This window comes from Dromiciops gliroides, chromosome 5 (assembly GCF_019393635.1).
Source record: "Dromiciops gliroides isolate mDroGli1 chromosome 5, mDroGli1.pri, whole genome shotgun sequence".
NCBI lineage: Eukaryota > Metazoa > Chordata > Mammalia > Microbiotheria > Microbiotheriidae > Dromiciops > Dromiciops gliroides.
The window spans coordinates 48063044-48086008 of NC_057865.1; the positions used below are offsets into that span (position 1 = coordinate 48063044).

General features: G+C 37.5%; 1 protein-coding gene across 3 annotated transcripts in view; it reads right to left on the reverse strand.

Annotated features, from left to right (window-relative positions):
- The window catches only part of AKAP9 (A-kinase anchoring protein 9), a 177508-nt gene that overhangs the window by 102824 nt on the left and 51719 nt on the right, over window positions 1–22965 (reverse strand). For all 3 annotated transcript variants that reach the window (XM_043967276.1, XM_043967274.1, XM_043967275.1), the window contains 5 exons: window positions 17179–17334; window positions 10220–10417; window positions 4965–7400; window positions 2752–2965; window positions 1058–1137 (listed from right to left, as the gene is read on the reverse strand). In XM_043967276.1, the coding sequence (XP_043823211.1) occupies window positions 1058–1137; window positions 2752–2965; window positions 4965–7400; window positions 10220–10417; window positions 17179–17334 (3084 nt within the window). The remainder of the gene's footprint in view (window positions 1–1057; window positions 1138–2751; window positions 2966–4964; window positions 7401–10219; window positions 10418–17178; window positions 17335–22965) is intronic.

Below are 22965 nucleotides of genomic sequence, written 5' to 3' on the forward strand. Positions count from 1 at the left end.
AATTCTGCTTTGATTGCTAAATGTTCTTCATGGTTTCTAAGGGTAAGAAACAGAATTCTGGAAGTGGGAAGCAAGTCAGAGCTCTAGTCCTTCCTTGAAGGCAGAAAGCATTACTGCTGGCATTGTCTTCCCCTCACTGAGATCTAGAGAGTGCTTTCAAGTCAGCAAAGCACTTCACAAACTTTATCTCATCTGATCCTCCTTCCTAACACCCTTGCACAGATTCTGGTGTTATCACACTCATTTTACAGATGAGTGAAAAGAACAGAAGACTTGGGTTTGAATCCTAGCCCTGCCACACTCTAGGTGTAAGAAGCTGGGCATGTCACTTAATCTGAGACTGTTACTGGTAAGATGGGGATGAAATTTACACTACCTAATTCAGGGGACTGTGGGAAAGTGCCTTTAAGCCATAATGCATTCTAGAAATATGAGTCAATATTATTCTTATTACATATACGGAAACTGAGAACAGAGAGGTAAGGTTATTTACACAAGGTAACAGAATTAAGTGGCTAAGTCAGATCTTTTCTATCCAAGTCAGATCTTTCTATTAAATCATGTATCTCACATACACAGACAGTTCGGAAAATAGGATGAGGAATAGTTGCAATGTCGCTGAAAAAAGGAAAGCCAATTTATGCATTACCCACTATGGCCTTGGGTTTTTCTCTTAGTTTCCTGCTTAGTTTTCTCAGTTGCAGGGCTAAAATCACAGCAAGGCCAGAGGGGGAGAGAGTCTGAGCAGGCATTTTATCTTTGGTAATAAGAGAAGTGTTCTCGTGTTGGCTATAGTTTATATTATCTTTCCCCATTCTCCCTCTATTACTGAAGATATGTCATTTTCTGGTCTTAGTTTCAGGGAGACTCTTGAGAAAGAATAAATTGAAATTGTTCATTAAAGTAAAAGAAAAAATGCTTATCAATGGTCTACTAGGTGAGAGTCCTATACTAGGTGCCATCATATGGAAAATTGGGAGGCATAATTTTATCTAGAACAGCAATTCTAAGTGCAAAGTTTCTTTCCCCAAAACCCATTTTAAAATGAGCATCTTACCCGGTTAAAACAAGAGCATTCCTCCATCACTGCCTTGTGGAGTTTCTCCATAAGCACCTCTAAAGACATCCCTTCATCATCTATTAAAACAGATAATGTTTTATACTCATCAATTTGCATGCTGAAATATGGCTATTTAGCATTTATTTTACCTGAATATTTTAATCTTCAAGTATCTCTGGCATTGCTGCAATCAAACTACTTGAAATTTATTACATTCGAAGTTATCTTCTAATTTTTGATTAAGAGGTTATCTAAAGAGCCAGTTTCTTAGGTATTCGGTTTTGCCCCTGTTAAGCTGATAAAAGATAACAGGAGCCCCGGTGCGTGTTAAGTACAACATGTATAATAAATGCATTTCTTTGACCAGACCTGTAATTTCATCAATAGAGAGAGTTCTTGGTAAAGTGCAGATTGGCACCTTTTCTGGAAGTCAGAGTCTTCCCAGGATCATAGACCCATAGCTGGCAGGAACTAGTGGGAAGGACAATGAGGCCAACCCTCTTCATTTACCCACCAATGTCACATCTCCTAGACATTGAGGTCAGCTCTCTCTCCACCTCACCGGGGGTATCCATCTCAAACAAGAATGAGGGTCACTAATCCATACAGAAGAATCCTTGTGGGTCACCTCTTAACTCATGTTTTAAAATGTAATTTTATTTGTGTTTTACTGTATTTTCATTTATTTTGTTAAGTATTTCTCAATTCCATTTTAATCTTGTTCAGGCCACATTCTTGTTGTTTGTCTTTCCTTCTCCAAGAGGACTATGGCATTGGGGTGATGTCATGACTTGCACTAAATTGGATTTAAGTGAGGGAGGTCTGTGCAAGGTCACCAACCTCACTCTTTCCTCCAGAGCCATCTGGGTCCAGTGGCAAGATATAGATCAGGATGACTAGAGAGGGCCCCAGATTTTTAAGGCAACTGGGGTTAAGTGACTTGCCCAGGGTCACACAGCTACTAAGTATCTGAGGTGATATTTGAACTCAGGTCCTCCTGACTCCAGGGCCAGTGCTCTATCCACTGTGCCACCTAGCTGCCCCACATTCAGAAGTGTGGTGGGCTACATGTACCTCATAGACCATGTGTCTGACACCTCTGCCCTTCACAATGCTGCCTCTCATGCTTAATAAAGTCTTATTAAATTGTGATAATAAAGTACTAAGTAAGAAAAAAGTGGATTACTGAAGTATACTTAGATTAGCTATAAATATTATTCAAACTTTATTCTACTCAACTCATATATTTCATTATAAAAAAGGGGGTTATCGTAGAGAGGCAAATGCTATTGGGGGAAAGCCGCTGGCTAGCCACTCTAAGAAGTAGATATGGTTGCTGCCCAAACCTATGAGTTTAAAACCTAAAATTAGGTATATCTCTTAATGTGTTCCAAGTTTATATTTCTGGGAGACTGGGTTGGTCTAAGGGCCCATGGGAGGACTTGGGCAGACCTAGGGATATGGGTCAGTCTGGGCCTTTATAGTAGAGTACTGATCTCTCCAGCAGTCTAAGGACTGTCTTGGTTTCCTTGGGCTAGACTTCAATGGCCACTCGATTCCCTCAAGACTGAGTCAAAATTACGGCATGGCAGAATACACATGGCTTCAGTATATGTCCTACAGCATTGATGATTTTATTCAGATGTCAACTGGGATGGATATTGCTCATAGGAACAGTTTCCACAATTTACCTGCTTCTTGCCTCTTTACGTTCTGCAGTTCTAAATTATGTATTTTCTGAAGCTCCTTCATCTCTTCTTCATGAACAGAGACAAGACCCTCTCTGAGGCTGCTTAGTGCACTTGCTCTCTCCTCTTCCATGCAGACCTGCACCTGCTTCACGTGAGCTGAATGTACCAGGGACAGGCAAAGGCGCTGGGCCTCCATCTGAAGCCTCAGATCCTCCTTCAATTTAAAGTACACACAATGCAAATGCTTTAAAATCACGAACAAAATCATTCATTCTTTCTTTGCATTTATTCTTGGCATATACCCCAAAAGTTTCCTTATCAGCTGCATCACAGAATTTATTTATTTATTTATTTGTTTATTTGTTTGTTTATTTGTTTATTTATTTATTTATTTATTTATTTATTTTACTGATTCTTTATCTTTTATTAACTCAGTTTTCAGGTGAAGCAGTATTTCTTTACACTAACACAAAGATTAAAAACAATTTAATTCTTTCCAATTCTTTCCATCACCACCATTTAAATTTTTTTGTTATTATAGAACTCAGATGATAATGGCACAAAAGATGGAAAGATAACTCATAATTTTCAGTTTGGGGGCTTTTTTTTTTTGCAGGGTAATGAGGGTTAAGTGACTTGCCCAGGGTCACACAGCTAGTAAATGTCAAGTATCTGAAGCCAGATTTGAACTCAGGTCCTCCTGAATCCAGGGCTGCTGTTTTATCCACTGTGCCATCTAGCTGCCCCTGATAACTCATAATTTTCAAGGCCATGAGTACCACAGATTTTCTGAGTATATTTCTTTTTAAAAATATACTTCCTAGATTATATTTACACTGAGTAAATATTAAGAAAGGCTACAGAATTTTAAGCATATATCAATTGTGGAAAACTTGGGATGAAACAACTAGTACCCTTTTAGAAAGCTACACAATGGAAACATAATGACCAAATTTATATGATCATTTGATTTGGGGCCTTATAGAGACACTTATTGTGGATATAATTAACTATTGATTATCCATACTAATGGATAAAATATTCCATTACTGCATTTCATAGAAATCTAGATTTACAAATCTAGAAAAACAAAGGTCATAAAATCTATCCCCTTTATTCCACAGGTGAGGAAACTGGGGTCTAGATGGGTGAGATGTCTTGCCCAAGGCTATTTTGCTAATAAAGAGGAGAACTAGGACTATAGAAGTACAAAATTTTAAAAGAGCAGAAAATCCATTGGACCAATACAATAAAATGGAGAAGTAAACTTTTAGTGCACTGACAGCCATAAGGGGCAAGAAACATATCTGAACTTCTGTGGTTTAGCCTTGGCCTCGGCCTTTAGAGTAAGCCAGACCGTCAAAAGGAGACTCTGGGGAAAGAAAATGAAATAACCTGCTGTAATACATTCTGTACTACTGATCACTTTTAAGCTACTTAATAAAACAATTTATTCCTTAAGCCATGTTAAGGAGATGGGAACTAAATAGCAGTTGAAAACGTTTTATTTCTACAAAGGTCAGAAAACTGACCATTTAAGCTGTTGGTCTTTAAAAACAGGTATTCTCTCCAATGAAACTTTCACTCTATAAAGTTAGGTGATTTGGGGCGTTTTAAGAGGAAACAATCATGTGCCACTATCTCTAAAATAATCAAATGTTCAATAGATTTAAATAGTTTACAGATATCAATTTCTTGATTATTTTAGGAATGATTGAAATATAAAATCTAGATTTATAATTAGACCAATGTAAAATGGCCTTATTAACTAGAAATATATTTTTAAAATATCTATCTTGATTAGGCAGCAACATGTATCATTCTGGTTATAATATACGTACAACTTCCAGATCATTCCATAATAATTTTTATTAATTATATTACTATTTACAGAATTATAGCTGGCAAAATATAAACTATCAAATACTTCTTCTGGCTTTATCCGAACATATCAATTGTTTGTATTACATTTAAGAGTTTTTAATTTTTTTGGATCTAACATAACACTTAGAGTAAATTAGGATAATTTTAAATATTTGTCCATATAACATCTGCCTAAAAATAATTTATAAGCCCTAATGAGAATAACTTGGAAAAGGTTAATTTCATTTTCCCTTTTAGAATGTTCATTTATATTTTTGTAAAGAACAAAAATATTTTCTAAGAGGTTTCCCCCTCTTCTATCTTAACCACACATGAATCAGTAAACAAACCTGTTCAGATTTTAGAATACTGAGTTCCTGCCGAAGTTGGTCATTTTCACTCTGTGCAATAATCAAAGATGATGATGATGACTCATTCGCCAACTGGTCAGTCACAGAGTCCACATGATCCCAAAGTGAATACCTTCCGGGTTTCACCAGTTCTTGCTTGCTTTCTTTTTTAACAGGCACATCTTCAAATGAAATTTTATTTTCCTCTATGATCTTTGTTCCTTCACTAAAGTCTTTATTTATTTTAAATGTAGGATTTTTAGAATCTTTGCTTCCTTCTGTTTGAATGTCATCTCTCAAATCAAACAGCTTAAGTTTTAACTCATCCACATGTTCTGCTCGACTATGGCCAACTATGATTTCTAGTTCTTTGCATCTTTTTAAAACTTGTTCTTTCTCTTGCTTTAAAGATTTAACTTCCTCACTTAGGTGATTAATTTCACCATGCTTCTGCTTTAACTGTTCAGAAAGATCTGACAGTCTCTCTGAAAGTTCTAATTTCTCTCGCTGGGTCACCTCAAGTTTCTCCATAAGTTCTGTCGTATCTTTCTCAACAACTTCACCAACTTCAGAAATTTCTGCTATGAAAGACTTGTCATCTTTACAGCTTTCAGAATCTGCACTTTTAGCTTTCACTAAAACTGGCTTACTTCTCTGTAAATGATAAAGCTCATCAGTAAGAGCCTTTAGCTTCATTTGATACTCTACTTCCTGTTTGCTTTTACTCTCCTCTAAATCAGCTTTTACCTTTAGAAGACAAGCATATTCTTCTCGTAACTCCTGATAGTTAACCTCAAAATTTTTTTCAGCAAATGAATATGTGTTCCTTTGCTTCTCGATCTCTTCATTTAGCTGAGTGCATTGTTTTGTGAGCTTTTCATTTTCTTCCAGGAGTATATCAAATTTTTTTTGCCAGTCAAAATCTTCAGACTTGGGCTTAACTGCATCTATGAAAATCAAGTTTTCTTCTTTGCTAACTGGAGAATATATTTTCAGCATGTCTTCAAGAGCTTTCTTTTCATTTTTAAGAATGGTATTCTCAGTTTCAAGTTGTGTAAATTTTTCTTGAAGGTCATCTTCTTTCTCTTTTATTTGCTTCTCCAAAAATTCAGTTTTAAGTTGTAACTCTTGTACTTCTTGTTCAAGTGTGCCCTTTTCCTTTTCTTCTTGTCTGAGTACTTCAATCTCTTTCTGAAGTTCACTGATTTGGAGGGTCATTTCTTCTGATTTTGAATTTACGAGAGATTGCTGTAAATCTTTCAGCTTTGAAATTTCTAAAAGTAATTGATTCTGCTTAGTTATTAAATTGTCCTTTTCAAATTGCATGGTTTCTATCTTTTGACTCATTTCATTGTGTAATTCCTCTATCTGCTGTTTATAGTGAATACCTAAGTTATCTTTAAGTTTTTCTATATTTATTTGATGTTCAATTTCTAAGTCTTCCCGGAGTTTCGAGAGCTCCTCTTCATGACTGAATAGCAGCTGGGTTCTCAGTCTTTCTAATTCGGCTTCTTGAGATTCGGCCATTCTGTCTAACACAGCATTCTTTTCTTTCTCCAGCATTTCAAGCTTTATCTTGTAATTGGTAACTTCGGCTTCATGTTTTAATTCTAATTCCTTCCTGAATTCAGATGCAGAAACAATCTGGGCTTTCAAATCTTCCACACTGCTAAGCAATTTGTGTGCTTCATTAAGTTTACCTTCCTGCTCAACTATTGTCTGTCTAGCTCTCTGAATCTGGTCCCTTGAAAAGCTTAATTCTTCAAAAAGGTCTTCAAGTTGTCTCTGTAAAGTGGACTTTTCTCCTGAAATTACTTCTAATTCTTCTTTTATTTTTTCCCTTTGAGAATTAGTATCTTGAAGTTTTAGATTCAATTCAGTAATTGCCATATTCATTAATTGTATTTGATTTTCATTTACTGGAATATTTGGACATGATTTTAAAGTATTTTCCAGTTCTCCTTTATGTCGTGCATTGAGTTCATCTATCTGTAACACATGCTGCTTGATTAACTCTTGTTTCATCTGCACAATCTGCTGCCCATACATTTCATCCAGCTCCGCCCGGAGTTGCTCCAATTTCCTTTGAGTTTCTTGTTCCATTCTTTGTACCATATCAGTTTCAAATTGGCTGTCCTTGTGATTTTTCTTTTGAAGTTCTTCAACAGTGCCCATTAATTGTTTTATTTCATCAGAACATTGTCTTTCTTTTTGTTTAGAATTAGTTAATTCTAGTCTTATATTATTTATTTCTTGATTCTTTTCTATTATCTGTTCTTTTAATTCCCCCACTAATTTATCAGTAGCTGATAGTTTATCCTTCAGCTCAAGTGAGTTTCTTTCTTCTTCTATTATTTTTGTTTTTAACTCTTCAATGATTGATTCCTTTTCCTGTAACTCCTTTTTACTTGAATCTTCTACTTTATTTTGTTCCTTCTGAAAATAAGAGAGTCTTTAATTAATGGAAACTTAATAAATCGCTTCACAACTATGCCATCTAGGTTTGATATGAAGCATCCTCTTTTCATTTCATACTACATCGACTGCTTTTAATAATGCCTGTATATAACATATTTAAATTGATAAACTTTTATTTTTGATATTTTATTTTTATTTTGAATTTGTTTTGCTAAACACTATGCATGCACATGTAGCATTCCGGATATCTGTGTTAGGAAGGGGGTCAACAAGCCTAATAAGGTCTGTGTTCTGCATGACTGCTAAGGAAAAAAGGGTCCTGAATTATCCTCAAATCTACTACTCATCTAGAACTTACTAGTGACCTAGAGGTGCTTCATGGGAAAAGGAGGAAGAAAAAGCACATTTACTGAGCACTGGTTTGGCAGTATGCCTGAACCAGAAGCCACCTAATACAGCAAAACTCCAAGCCTAATCTAGGACATCTATAATATTCTGGTTTGGCAACCCAACTCCAAATGGAAATTTGGATGAAACTTTTCCTGACTCCAGATCAGGGCTCAGTTGTATAAATAATGGGTAAGGAGGAGAACTATGCCCAACAAGAAGAACTGATGACACCAGGGCTTATGGACTGTGAGCCACTTGAGTTATATTACTATTTATGCATTTTATCTATGAAAAATGCTAATGCTGTTAATTGATAAATCACTTCTGTAAATACAGAATACTAATTTTATACAGTAAACTCATTAAATCAGTATCAGCTAATTAGAACAGTTCGAAATTTGATGTAACCACTACTCGTAGTTAAGGGGGAAGAGGATAAGCATTTACATAGTGTTTACTATGTGCTGGGTACTGTGCTAAGCACTCATTTAATAGCACTATCTCATTTAATAGCAAAACAGCTTGGTACAGTCAGTGCCTGGCACATAGTATTCTTGTTACTGAGTTGATTAGTCGTGTAGGCACTTAATAAATATGTGTTGAACCAATTAATTCCACAAACTACCTAAACGGTTTCCTGACTTGAATAGCCCCACATACTGTTGCCAGAAAATCTTTGTAAAGACCTGCTTAACATTTAAGATATTTGTAAAGACCTTAGTACAGTGCTCAGCACATATTAAGGTCTCCATGCTTATTCCTGTTCCTTTCCCTTGTAATGACATCACCTTTCAAAGACTCTCCATTGTCTATCAAATGAAGACCAAGTTCTATAACCTTGCATTCAAGACCCTACATGATCTGGCCCTCCCCTGCACTTCTCTAGTCTTCCCCTCCACTTCTCTACACTGGCTGTGCTCCACCAGATGTACCCTTCTCTTTGTTCAAAGTATTCCCTCCACCTGTGATTGGCACATAGGAAGCACATAATTAATTAATGCTTGTTGACTTGCCTTGGAATACTCCCCCTTTCTGCAGCTGCCTACTGGAATACTTCTAGTTCTTCCCAGGTCAGGTCAAACTCAATCTTCTCCATGGGGACTTCTATCTCTGCTCCTCCAATATTGTAGAACAATTTTTCCACTTCCCATCTGGCACAAATCACATTCTACTTATATTACACTTTTATAGTTCTTTCTGTTTGTGCTATCTTCCCTTACTAGGCTCATAGCTTCTTGAATGCAAGGACTGTGGTTTCATTTAGCTTTATGCCCACCAGTGTATGTGTATCTTTCCCATAACACTAGTAAAATGTCTAGATGGCAGTTTCAAATATGACAGTTGGTCTTGATGTGTTTTTCTCAATTACATTTAAATAAGAAAACTTATCCTGATAATTGCTTTATTCTCTAGCATTGATATGTCAATGATTTCCAATTGTTTCTGGGCTTTTTATATATAATCATTGCTTAATTTCACAAACTATTTTTTCCAGTTACCTAGTTTTATAAGTATGGTATCATCCTTAACACCTCACTTATCCTGAGTACCCATATCCAATTAGGTGCCAAGTGCTGTTGATTGTAGCTACCCAAAATTCCTCTCCATACACCACAGCCACCCCATTTCTGGCCTTCCTCATCTCTCACTAGGGATATTTCAACAGCTTCCTAACCGGTCTTCCTACTTGCAGTCTCCTCTCTAATCAAATTCCTAAAACACAGTTCTTACCATGTTACTCAAAGAGGTCTAGGGGCTCTAGGAAGCCTCTAGAATGAAATTCCAACTCCTCAGTTGTCCAAATTTCTCCCCCAAACAGAATGTAATTTCCTTAATGACAAGGGCTGTTTCATTTTTATTTTGCATTTATATTATTATTTTTATCATTTATGTTTATATCATTTATATTAGTACCTACCACAGTGCCTGGCATAAAACAGGCCCTTAATAAATATTTTTTGAACAAATAAGTGATATTATATTTGATTTTTTTTAATGAAAGAGAATTCAAATTTTGCTTTGAGAGTTTTTTTCCAAATTTCACAATATCCCTTGAAAAAACAGAGATCTCCTTATACAGAAACATTAATTTATACTTTCCCTCTAATGTAATCTGCTTATAACATAGAATTAGTTTAGCTAGACCTTTTCCAAAGACCTTAATCATAAGGACCTCATTACCACATAAAAGTTTAACTTGTGGCTTAGAACTCAAGACTTGTGTTATTATAATGAGGCTGTAAAAAGTTACAAAATAAATTATTATTTTATCTATGAGAAGAACTTGCCTTTATTATAAAGCTTTTGTAAGTCATTTGCATAATAATGATGAAATGAATGTTTATTTCTAAAGCTTTTAAAATTAATTCAAAAAGAGATAAAAATTAACATAAAGTTAATTGCAAAGCTACAAATCTTTTGGTAGACTATCATTAAAAAGAGCATACCATCTCATAAGTTCTAATTTTCTCTTGCAAGAAATTAATTTGCATTTTGAATTCTTCTTTCTTCTTTTGATAATCTTCTAATAAATGGTCTTGTTCTTCTAGCTGCTGCTGATGAGTGAGAATCTGTTGTTTGGCTTGAAGTAAATCTGCAGCTGTGCTACTATGACTGCTATTTCTCAGAGTTTCACTAGCCTGTAACTAAAATTTAAAAAAAAGGTAAAAAATAGGATATCAAAATGTTAGTAACTACATTTACATAAGAAAAGGAGAATTCTTTGACTTTTATTTTGTTAGTGTGATCAGTACACACCTGCACCCCCACAGAATACAGTTCTGAAAAACTCCCATCCTGACCAGGATGAGAATCACTTAATAGGGTACACATTGTTTAAAAGAAGTGCCCTTCCACAAAAATTGTATTACCATCATGAGTTAGAAACTGGAAATTTGCTATGAAACTATTCAATTTGGAGCAGCATTTGGTAAAAGGTAGATCTGCTCTGATCCCACCAAAGAGGTCTGAACTAGGGGTAAACTCCCCCCCCCACACACACAATTCCCTAGTTAACTACTTAAGCTATGAGTTCTTATAAGGACATGAGAGCTACATAAAGTTTTATGATGAGATTTCAATAACGATATAATAAAGATAAACATATATAGAAAAATATGTAAAGGTATAGGCTTTGCATTTTCCTAGAAGGAGACTGATAAGTCTCCTAAACATAATATATTGGTCCAATTACATAGGCCATCCTCATGATGGAGACAGCACCCCAACAACGAAGTTTTTTTGAAAGGGGGGAAAATGAAATATAATGTCATGATAGTCCACACTTGTTTAACATAAGTCAGATTTTGGAGGAAAAATATGGATTTTGTTTGGACCAATATTAATAAGAGCTTTGTTGTTTCACACTTTATCAACTAGAAAGGTTTATAAAAGAGTAATTTTATATCACCTTCAATTTAACTATCTGTGTACAAACTAGCTGGAATAAAGCAAGATGACTATGCTGAGGCTGGAAAAAAGAGAGTGCCTCGCAATCAATCAACATTTATTAAGAGCTTGCTATATACCAGGCATTATGCTAGGTGGTGTTGTCATTTGTCCATTATTCTCAAAGAGGACCATGACATTGGGGTGATGTCATGACTTGCACTGAATTGGATTTAAGTGAGATAGGGCTGTGCAAGGTTACCAGCCTCACTCTCTCCTCCAGAGCCATCTCTCTCTCTCTCTCTCTCTCTCTCTCTGACTGTGGTTAAGTGACTTGCCCAGGGTTACACAGCTAGAAAGTACAAAAACAAAAATAAAACAATTCATGCCCTCAAGGACTTTACATTCTATTGGAGGAGATCACACACACACACACACACACACACATGACATGTACAAAATAAATACACAGTAATTTTTTTTGTTTAGGGTGAGGAGGGCACTAACACATAGGGAGAGCAGGAGTCAGCTCATTTTGTTATAAACAAAGAACAAGAAAATTCTGAAAAGTCAAAATTATAGCACTGTCAGAAAAGTTAATTTCTCTTTTTCAATCAGTAATATAAGAAGTGGAAGAAAATGCAACTAATGGTAAGAACACCAAAGATCAACAAAAATGATAGAAATACAACTTATATGATCACACAAAAATGCCATGGCTGATATTAGGGGGTTCTAAATTTTTTTTGTGTCGTGGAATCTTTGGCAGTCTAGTAAGGTAAAGCCTATGAATGGATTCCTTCTTAAAATAACTTTTTAATTTTTAACTTATTCATTTTTTTTATTTTCATGAAGATTTCCTTCTCTCTCTCCTACCTACCTCATAAGAAAATAAGAAAAAACAAAAACCCTATTCTAAATACGAATATTCAAAACAAATACCCACACTGGCCAGGTCAAAAAAATATATACATACAACACACATACAAATGTCTCAACATGCACTATGAATCTATGCTCTATCAGGAGGTGGGTACCATGTTTCACTATGAGTTCTCTGAATGTGTGGTTGTTTATTGTATTGATCACAGTTCCCAAGTCTTTCAAAATGGTTTGTCTTAATATTGTTAAATGTGTAAATTGTTCTGTCTAGTTCTGATCACTTTACTCTGCACCAGTTCACAGAAGTCTTTACAGGCTGCTATAAAACCATCCCTTTCATTATTTCTGATAGCACAGTAGCATTTGATCACATACATATACCATAATTTTTTCAACCCTTCCCCAACTGATAGGCACCCCCTCAGTTTCCAGTTCTTTACTGCAACAACAATAACAAAAAAATACTGTGCCTACGTGCCCTTTCCCTTTTTCTTTGCTCTTTCTAGGATGAAAGCCCTAGGTGTGGTATCACTGCGTCAAAGAGTACACACCGTTTAGCTTTTTGTACAAAGCTCTAAATCACTTTCTAGAATGGCTAGACCAGTTCAGAGAACTGCACAGTTAAATGTGCATTATATATTTGTTTTCTCAAGACCCTCTAGAATGTGTCATTTTTTTCTGTTACCTTTACCAATCTGATAGGTGTAAGGTGGTACCTTAGAGTTGTTTTAATTTGCATTTCTCTAATTATAAATGATACAGAGCATTTTTTCCTCATATAGCCATGGATAGATTGGATTTCTTCCTTTAAAAAGTGCCCATTCATTTCCTCTATCACTTTGGAAAAGACTCTTAGTCTGACAGATAATTTCTTCTTTGCTCCTTTAATCTGTTTATGATGTCACCTTTTCTAAGTTTGAAGCTTATCTTAGAATAAGGTGAGACATATTGGTCTATAGCTAGCCGGAAAAACTGTTTTCCAGTTTCCCCAGGTTTTTGTTGTTGAGTTCTGAGATCTTTTGGTTTATCAAATACTAGACTACTCTGCTCATTTACTTCTGTATAGTGTACTAACCTGTTCCACTGATCAACCTCTCTATTAGCTTACCCAGTATTAGATTGTTTGATGACTACTGCTTTGTGGTATTTTAGCGTGAGATCTAGTACTGCTAGGCCCTTTTTCGGCGAACTTTTTTTTCTTCATCAATTCCCTTGATATTTGTGATCTTTTGTTCCTCTTAATGGATTTTGTTATTTTCTTTTCTAGCTGTATAAAGTAATCTTTTGGCAGTTTGGTTGGTATGGCACTGAATAAGTAAATGAACTTAGGTAGTATTGTCATTATTATTTAGGCTCAGCCTAACCCATGTCCAATTAATATTCTTCCAATTATTTAGATATCTTTATTTGTCTAAAGATGTTCTATATTGTAGTTGTGTTCATATGGTTCTTGTTTTTGTCTTAACAAGTATGTAATACTGTCTGTAGTTATTTAAGATGGAATTTCTCTATCTCTTTCTGCTGATTTTTTTGGGAACTATATACAGAAATCCTTATGTTTCGTATGGGTTTAGTTTATATCCTAGAACTTTCCTGAAGTTGTTAATTGTTTAAATTATTTTTAGTTGACTCTTTAGGGCTGTCTAAGTAACAGCCCTATCATCTGCAAAAATGATAATGTTTGGGGGCAGCTAGGTGGTGCAGTGGATAAAGCACTGGCCCTGGATTCAGGAGGACCTGAGTTCAAATCCAGCCTAAGAGACTTGACACTTACAAGCTGTGTGACCCTGGGCAAGTCACTTAATCCTCACTGCCCTCCCCCCCCCAAAAGAAAATGTTTTGTCTTTGCCTGTGGTTATTCTCTCAGCTTCTTTTTCTTCTCTTATTGCTATAGTTAACATATCTAGCACTATATTAAACAGTAATAGTGTTAATGGACATACTTGTTTTACCCCTGATCTTAAACTAGAGGAAAGGCCTCTAGTTTATCCCCATTACAAATAATGCCAGCTCTTGGTTTTACTTATACTATAGATGAAAGGCTCTACTCCTACAATTTTCAAGTGTTGTTTTAAAAAAAATACTAATAGGTGTGGTGGCCTATCAAAAGCTTTTCTTGAATCTATTGATATAACATGATTTATTGGTTTTGCTATTAATATAATTATATTTATAGCTTTCCCTACACTGAATCAGCTCTACATTCCTGGTACAAATATAGCTTTGACAGCTTTTGTAATCTATGTGATATGTTTTAGTTTCCTTGCTAATATTTAACTGATTTATTTTTTGTGTCAGTATTCACTAGGGCTATCAATCCAGTTTTCTCTCTGTGTTCTGCCTCTCTTTGGTTTATGTATCAAGGGCATATTTATATCATATAAGAAAGTTTTCAAAATCTCTTCTTTTCCTATTTTTCCAGTTTATGTTGTATTGGAATTAATTGTTCTTTTAAGTGTCTGATAGAATCTGCTTGTAAATCTATCTGACCCTGGGGTATTTTTCTTTGGAAATCATTTATGCCTTCTTCAATTTCTTTTTCTAAGATTGGGTTTTCCTCTACTCTTTATACTGTTAATCAGGGCATTTTATATTTTTGAAAATATTTTTCAACTTTGTTTATATCACCAGTTTAGCTCCTAATAATTTCTGTTATTTCTTCTTCATTGGTAGTAAATTCTTCTTTTAAAAATTTTTTTGATACTGTTAATTTGGTTTTGTTCTTTCTCTTCTAAAAATCAAGTTAGCTAATTGTTATCTACTTTTTTTTTTAATGGCAGCTCCTAGTTGTATTTATTAACTCAATGATTTTTTTTGTTTTAAATTTTGTTAATCTCTTCTTTGATTTTCTAAGAACTATTTTGTTTATATTCCAAAACTTTTGGTGTGTTGTCTCATTGTTTTTATCTTTTTTTTTCATTGTTTTTATCTTTAAGTTGCTGATATTTTTCTATGATTTGTCCTTTGACTCACATACTCTTTTTTTTACTTTATCTTTCTTTATTCTTAAATTTTAATTTATTTATTTTCATTGCATTTTAAGCTCCAAACTATCCCCCTCTCCATCCTGCATCTCCATATACTTCTCAATTAGTGTCTTAAGCGTCTCTGACTCTCTGACTTTGGACTTGATGTTAGGCCTGGGCTCTATGCACTTCTTTTTTTGTTTTTGTTTTTTGCAGGACAATGAGGGTTAAATGACTTGCCCAGGGTCACACAGCTAGTAAGTGTTAAGTGTCTGAGGCCGGATTTGAACTGAGGTACTCCTGAATCCAGGGCCAGCGCTTCATCCACTGCATCACCTAGCTGCCCCTTGTTTCTTCATTTTTCTAGCCTGCTTCCTGACTTTGGACTTGATGTTAGAGCTGGGCTCTATGCACTTTTTTTTTTCAGGGCAATGAGGGTTAAGTGACTTGCTCAGCGTCACACAGCTAGTTTAGTGTCAAGTGTCCGAAGCTGGATTTGAACTCAGGTCCTCCTGAATCCAAGGCCAGTGCTTTATCCACTGGGCCATCTATGCATTTCTGTGAAGAAATATCTGAAGTGAGAGCTTTCTAATACTTTCCTAGGGGATTGAGTGTTATGTTATTCCAAGATCTCAAGGACTACTCAGGGTAGGCACCTGAAACCTTTTAACACTCCTAAAGCAACGTGATCCAGAACAATGCCTGATTACTGCTCTCCTGGTCTGAACTCTGCAAGTTCCTAATCCCAGTCTGGGTATGCAAACATTCCTATTAGTTTATTCTTGGTTGGAAACTCCAGTAGACTGTGGCTAGACTTGGTCTGGAAAAATGCTGTTGGGTTTAGGACCTGGTGAATTGCCACCTGTTCCTGCACAAAGCTAGGGTCCCTTTGAGACCTGTTCTTGCCCCAGCAAAGAGACTCAGTCCTCCTTCAGTTCTGCCATGCAGCTGTATCTCGGGCCAAACCCTGTTCCCAATATCCAGAGAACTCTCTTGTCTCCCTATACTGATATTAATTAGAAGGGGGAAAAAAGACTTGTGATTTTTAAAAAAATTTCCTGATCAGGAATTGGTTTGGTGCATTTTCTAAATCTTTGAGGAGAGTGTGTTGGGGGAACTGAGCTATACTTCCCCTGCTATTCTGCCCTCTTGGCTTTGCCCTCTCAGAATAATGTTTTTAAAAGTATAAGATTTAAAAAAGGAAAGAATTACAAAAGAAACCAACCACATTGAAATGCAGTTAAGAAAAAGCTAAAAAATTAAGTTCATGGGTCCCAAGTTAAGAATCCCTGCTCCAGGTCAAGGTTCACACAGCCAATTTCTCATCCATCACAGAAGTTCTTCCACCAAGTTTCTGGGTGGCCTTGGAAGAGGGACTTGCTTCTTTATATCCCAGTGTGCTCCAAGCAAGCCTGGAGGAACAAGCTCTGGTCTTGCTTATGACAATGTGTTTAATAAATATTGCGCCATGAAAAAACATGTGGTATGATGAAAGACACATCTCAAGTTTGAAATGTGCTTTTTACAGATTTTTTTTGCAGTCAAATCATGCTAAAAAAATTTGTAGCAACTGTGAAGGAAATCATCATCATGAAAGGAGAGAGTCCCATCTGGTCAGTAATGCTACCTCTGTTTATTACAATTAACCATTATATCTTTATAGGGAGATATACCACTTCTACACACACACACACACACACACACACACACACACGGTTACAAACTACAAATTGCAAATGAAGGAGTTTTTCGAGGGACAAATATTAGTCATTTGTCTTATTATTTGCTCAGAGAATTTTTCTTGTTCTAGGAAATTATTATTTTTGCTTAGAAAATTATTTAGCCCTTCTACTAATTTGAGGACAAAGTTCAATCTCAGCCATAGAAGCCATTAGTAAACAATGGTAATGTAAATCATTGCACTTTCAATCATCTGTAACTCTTGAAATGGAAAACAAAAGAAAGCAGAGAAACCAATAAAAGGGAAACCACCAAGGGGAATATAAACTAACATTTGGTTAATCAGATTAATTGGCACCCACTATTTCCCTTACACAATAATCCAAAATAAACAAATATTACAGGAGCATAGTATTGATCTTGAAAGACACAAAAGCTCTAAGAAATATATTATCATCAAATACTAAGAATTTACTAGCAAGAAGACTTACATGTTGGAACTGTATTTGCAACTTTTGACTTTGTTCTGTCAGCTCTAAAAATTCTCTCATAGTTTCATCTTTTTCTCTTCTTGCTTGCTGTAGGTTAGCAGTAAGCTGAGTTATGATGCCATCTCTTTGCTTAATTGCAGCTTCAAATTCTTGAAGCTATAAAAAAAGGTGAAAGTGGGTGATAAAAGACAAAACTTAAGATATATAACCTTATATATAAGGTTAATTACTATTAAAATGATAATACAACTAAATGTTGAAATAATATGCTAGATTCTAAAATCTTATTTTGCAGGCATTTCCTTTTTATGACTGGTTTTCCCTATCTCTCCCAGGCTAGAAGCACAGGGGCTATTTATGAGCCCAGCCCTACTCTGATTGGCACAGGGGCTTGAGAGCTGTTCTGTTTCCAACCTGGTCCAGTTTGTCCCTCCTTAGACAAAGTGGTAGCCACCCCCCCCACCCCACCCCCCCACCCCCCCACGTCTCAGGGATTCGAAGTATTAATGCCTATTCAGTGCAGATACTTGATCAGCCTATTCCACTGCAATTCAGAATACCCAAGATATCTCCAAGGCTCAGCCTCCGTGGCAGCTCGGATTAGATCTATCATATCAGATATCTCTATTAGCATTTAACTTAAATTAAACAAAAAATTGAATCATTTTACTTAAATCAAACAACAATTTACTAAATGCCTACTATATGCAAAGCATTGTGTTGGACACTGTTGGGATACAAAGGTGAACAAGACATCATGGTTCTTAACTTCAAGGTTTTGATTCAAATAAGGGAGGGGAGACTGAAAAAAGCAAAAAACCCAAGCCCCCAAACCCAAACCACATAGAAGTTAGAATATGATCAATCTTGGAGAGTTACAACATGGTTCTAAAGAGGGAGAAACTAATTATAGCTGGGGAGATTAGAGAGGGCTTCAGGGAAGTGGCGGAAACTGAGATGGGCTTTGAAGGATAGGAAAGATCTCAAAAGTTGGAAATGAATGTAAGGTAAAGGTAAATTAAGGGTCACCTAATGGAGTGTTAAGGCTTTTTCTTCTGGCTGCCACTAGGTGGTGCAATGTATAGAGTGCTAGGTCTGGAGTCAGGAAGACCTACGTGAGTTCAAATTGGCCTCAGACACTTACTAATTGTGTCACTCTGGAAGCACAAAAGTTACTTCTTTGTTTGCCTCAATTTCCTTAACTATGAAATGGGGATAACAGTAGCTACCTCACAGGGTTGTTGTAAGTCTTCAACGAGATAATAGGTGTTATGTAAATGCTTAATCTCTTCCCTCCAAGTACTTTTGGTTTGTAAAGAGTCTGAAACCCTAAGAGGCTGGTGATTCTGGACAGCTTCCTAACCCTCCCACGCAGAAAAAGATTAGAGAAAAGGTCCCAATGCGACCTCACAGACACCACACCTCTAGGTCAGGCCCTCATATCCTCTGACCTGGACATCTTCAGAAGCCTATTAACTGGTCTCCCTCTCGCCTTAAAGCCCCCAACATACTCTTCCCAGGGGACAGGCCCTCTTCACAAATCCTCAGTGGTTCCCTGTTATCTTTAGGATGAAACAGAAGCTCCTCAGTTCAGCACACGAGGCCCTCAGGAGTACCTTTCCAGCCATATTTCACATCATTCCCCACCTTTACATGGTCTGTGTTCCCAAACTGCTGCCATTCCTGTAACGAACTCCCTGCCCCCCCCAGCACCCCATCAGCTGAGGGGCCACCCCCCTCAGGTCAGATTTCTTGAGCTTCCTGAAGTTGTTAACAGTTTCTCCCTCTTAAAGTGGCTCTTTACATTTCTTTCTCTGCGCATGTTACAACCACTGGACAGCGCGCCTGTGACTGAAATGAGACCCAAAGAAGTCCTCCGGCTTATCGGCAGTCCTGTGAGCTGGCTTGGAGACAAAATGTACAAGATTTGATATGAGGCATGAGGGATGGTGAACAGCTGCAGATGACTGGAAAGATGGCGACACCCTCAACCAAACCGAGGAGTTAGGAAGAAGGAGGCTGAAGTGGAAGAGAAAGAACTCAGGCTTGGACACTGAGTTCCAAATGCCTGCAGGTAACGTCTAGTTAAGAAACGCCTCTTCCTTTCTTCCCCCACCCTCAGAGGAGAACTTTGCCTCATATTTCACTGAAATAATTAAGGCCATTCTCCAAGAGCTCTTTTTTCTCTGCTCCTTATCTCATTACTCAGATGCCTTCCACCACTTTTGCCTCCATAGCTGCCTCATGATGAATTTAACAAGATGGTAAAATGAGGCAGATCACTGGTCAAGATAACACTTATCAAAAAAGGGGGGGGAGGGGCAGCTAGGTGGTACAGTGGATAAAGCAGTGACCCTGGATTCAAGAGGACCCAAGTTCAAATCTGGCCTCAGACACTTGACACTAGCTGTGTGACTCTAGGCAAGTCACTTAACCCTCACTGCCCTGCCAAAAAAAAAAAAGATAACATTTATTAGCAGGGCCATGCTACCTGTCAATAAATGGGTCGATGGCTTGACTCCATTTATGCCAAAGGCCCCAAGGAAAAGGACAGTTCTCTTCATACAGGTTTTGGAGAGTAAAGAACAGAACAAGGTATATGACATCATGGGATTGGGGCCAACACAGCTACAGAGCCGAAGTGCAGGGAATAGCATGACGCTAGTCTCTCATGAGACTAAGAAGTGCCCTTTCTTCAAGTACAAGTGCAAGATAGCGGCCCAGACTTCTGGAGAGCAAACCAGGTATCTCTGAAGGATAGCTTGGTGGAGCAAAGATATCGGGCCTGGCTCCCTGGAATTCACACACATTCCCAAGGTCACTTAAATTCCTTGAGGCAGGAAAGCTGGATTTATAGACTTGACCCATTATAGGCAGCCGAATTCTGAACTAAGTTCAGAGACAAAGCATGACTCAAGCAAGCAGTTACAGAACAAAACTAATTGTAAATAGGACCGATAAGAAAACAATACAGGATCGGTCTTCTTCTCCTTGATCCCATCCTCTCCAGCATAATTGCCCACTCTATCATCCCCACTTTCTCACTAATCTTCAATCTTTCCCTGTTTATTGGTGGCTTTCCTACTGCCTAGAAGCACACCCATGTCTCCCCCATCTTTAAACAACTCTCACTTGATCCCTCCCTTCCTCTAGCTACCCTTCCATGCCTCCGCTCCCTTTTGTGGCTAAACTCCTGGAGAAGTCCGTCACTAACGGGTGCCTCCACTTCCCTTCTTTCTTCTCACTCTCTTCTCACATTTCTGCGGACTGGTTTCCAATCTCATCATTCAGTTGGCATGGCTGGCTCCAAAGATAAAAGTGATCTCTGAGTCGCCAAATGCAGTGGCCTTTTCTCAGTCCTCATTCTTCTTGCCCTCTCTGCAGCCTGCGGTACTGTCCGTCACCCCCTTCTCCTTGATTCTTTCTTCTGTTTAGGTTTTCACGAGAGTCCTCTTTCCTGATTCTGTCCCCAGTTATCTAATCATTCCTTCTCAGTCCTTTGCTGGATCTTCATCCAGGGCTTCCCACTAACTGTGGGTGAGAGCTCCCCTTGAGTCTGTCCTTGGCCTTCACTTTTTCCTCTATGGCAAGGATGGGCAAACTGCAGGCGGCAGGCTGCTTCCTTCTTTTTCTAGGCCTGGCAGGCCTAAGAACTGTGAACTAAAGCCTGTGAAGTAAGACCAGCTTTTACCTTTTTAAATAAAATAAAATTTTACTTATAAATGTAAGCATTGTCTTAGCTCACAGGCTCTACAAAAGCAGGCTGCAGGCCGGATTTGGTCCATGGGCCATCGTTTGCCAAACCCTGCTCTAAATTAACTTCACTTAGTGATCACCTCAGATGCCAGGGAGCTCATTATCATCACCATGCTGATGATTCCCAAATCCACCCATCCAGCCCTAACCTCTCATCTGGCCTGAGTCACATCTCCAATGGCCTAGCAGATATCTTGAACTGGATGTCTCATCAGGATTTTGAACTCAACATGTCTAAAACGGAATTCATCTTGTCCTCGAAGCCTTCTCCTCTTCTTAACTTTACCTATTACTATTGAGGGCAGTCACCCGGGCTCCTATCCTAGGTGTTATCCTCACCTCTTCTCTCTTCCTCCCTCATCTGCAATTTTGTGCCAAGGCCTATTATTTCTAACCATCATAATATTTCTCATAAAGGCCATCTTCTCTGACACTGCTACCCTGGTCCTGACTCTTACTGCCTCACAGCTGGACTGCTGCAATAGCCTACTGACTGTACTGGTTTGTCTTCCTGCTTCAAGGCTCTGTCCTCTCCAGTCCATCTTCCTCCTAGCTGTAAAAGTGATATTCCTAAAGGGCAGGTCTGACTGTGTTACCTCCCAGATCTCACTTCCACTCCTCAATAAACTCCAGTGGCTCCCTATTACCTCTAGGATAACCTATAAAATGATCAGTTTGGTTATTAAAGTCATCCCCAACCTGGCCGTTTGCAGTCTTCTTATATTCTGCATCCAGTGACACCAGCATACTTGTAGTTTGTCACAGAAAACACGGCATCTCCTAACTCCAGGTATTTTTATTAGCAGTCTGCTTGGGATTCTCTTCCTCCTCATCTTCATCTTCTGGTCCTTCTGGCTTCCTTGAAGTCTTAGCTAAAATCCCGTCTTCTAGGAGAACCCTTTCCCCATCCCTCATAAAGCCAATGCCTCCCTCCTATTGATTCTCTCTAACTTATCCTCACAGACCTTGTTTGTACAGAGCCATTTGCATGTTGTTTCTTCATTAGACTGAACTCCTGAAGAACAGGGACTTTCTGGGGCCCTTCTTTGTATCCCCAGTGCTTAGCACAGTGTCTGGAGCACAGGAGGTAAATGCTTGTTAACTGACTGATTCCAGAGAAGATTTATGCACAGACATGAACAAGTACTGCAAAGGATGACAAGGCATGAATGGACTGGTATCTGTTGTTGTTGTCTTTCTCAAAGAAGACCATGACATCAGGTGATGTCATAACTTGCAGTGAATTGGATTTGAGTGAGGAAGGACTCTGCAAAGTCACCAACCTCACTCTCTCCTCCAGAGCACATCAGGACAACTGGAGATGGACCTGGCTGTTTAAGACAATTGGGGTAAAGTGACTTGCCCAGGGTCACACAGCTAGTAAGTGTCTGAGGTGAGGTTTGAATTCAGGTCCTCCCAACTTCAGGGCCAGTGTTCCATCCATTGCACCACTTAGCTGTCCCACTATTATCTGTAACAATGGTGAGAATACTCATATCCATGTGATCAGGAAAACAGAGAAACTGATCTATAGTGTCTCCATTTTACTAATATAGAGAAAGCCCTTGACTACGTTTCCAATGTTTTTAATGCCAATGATATACAAGGTACTTATTATATTTTATTTTTAAGTGATAATATCTGTATTGTTGACAGTCAATATTTTTCACCTTGACAACAGAATATTTAATGGCTTAAAAATCACTCTATATCTTTTAAACAACTCCCAAAAGGTAAGAATATTAAATCTATAATTGTGAATTTATATTTTCCCTGAATAAACTTCACAATGTTAATTTGCTTTGCATTCTTTCTAATGGAAATAACTCTGATTTTACACAAAATTTCTTCTCTATGTATTACACACACACACACACACACACCCCAATAGGAGCTTTCAAAGGAAAACATTATTTCACCCATAATTAAAGTAATAAATCTTCCATTCTGGACATATACATGTATAAGAAATAAGATATTTGAGAGCAATGTTAGCCATAAAGCTGAATGATTTTTAAAGTGATTTTCCTA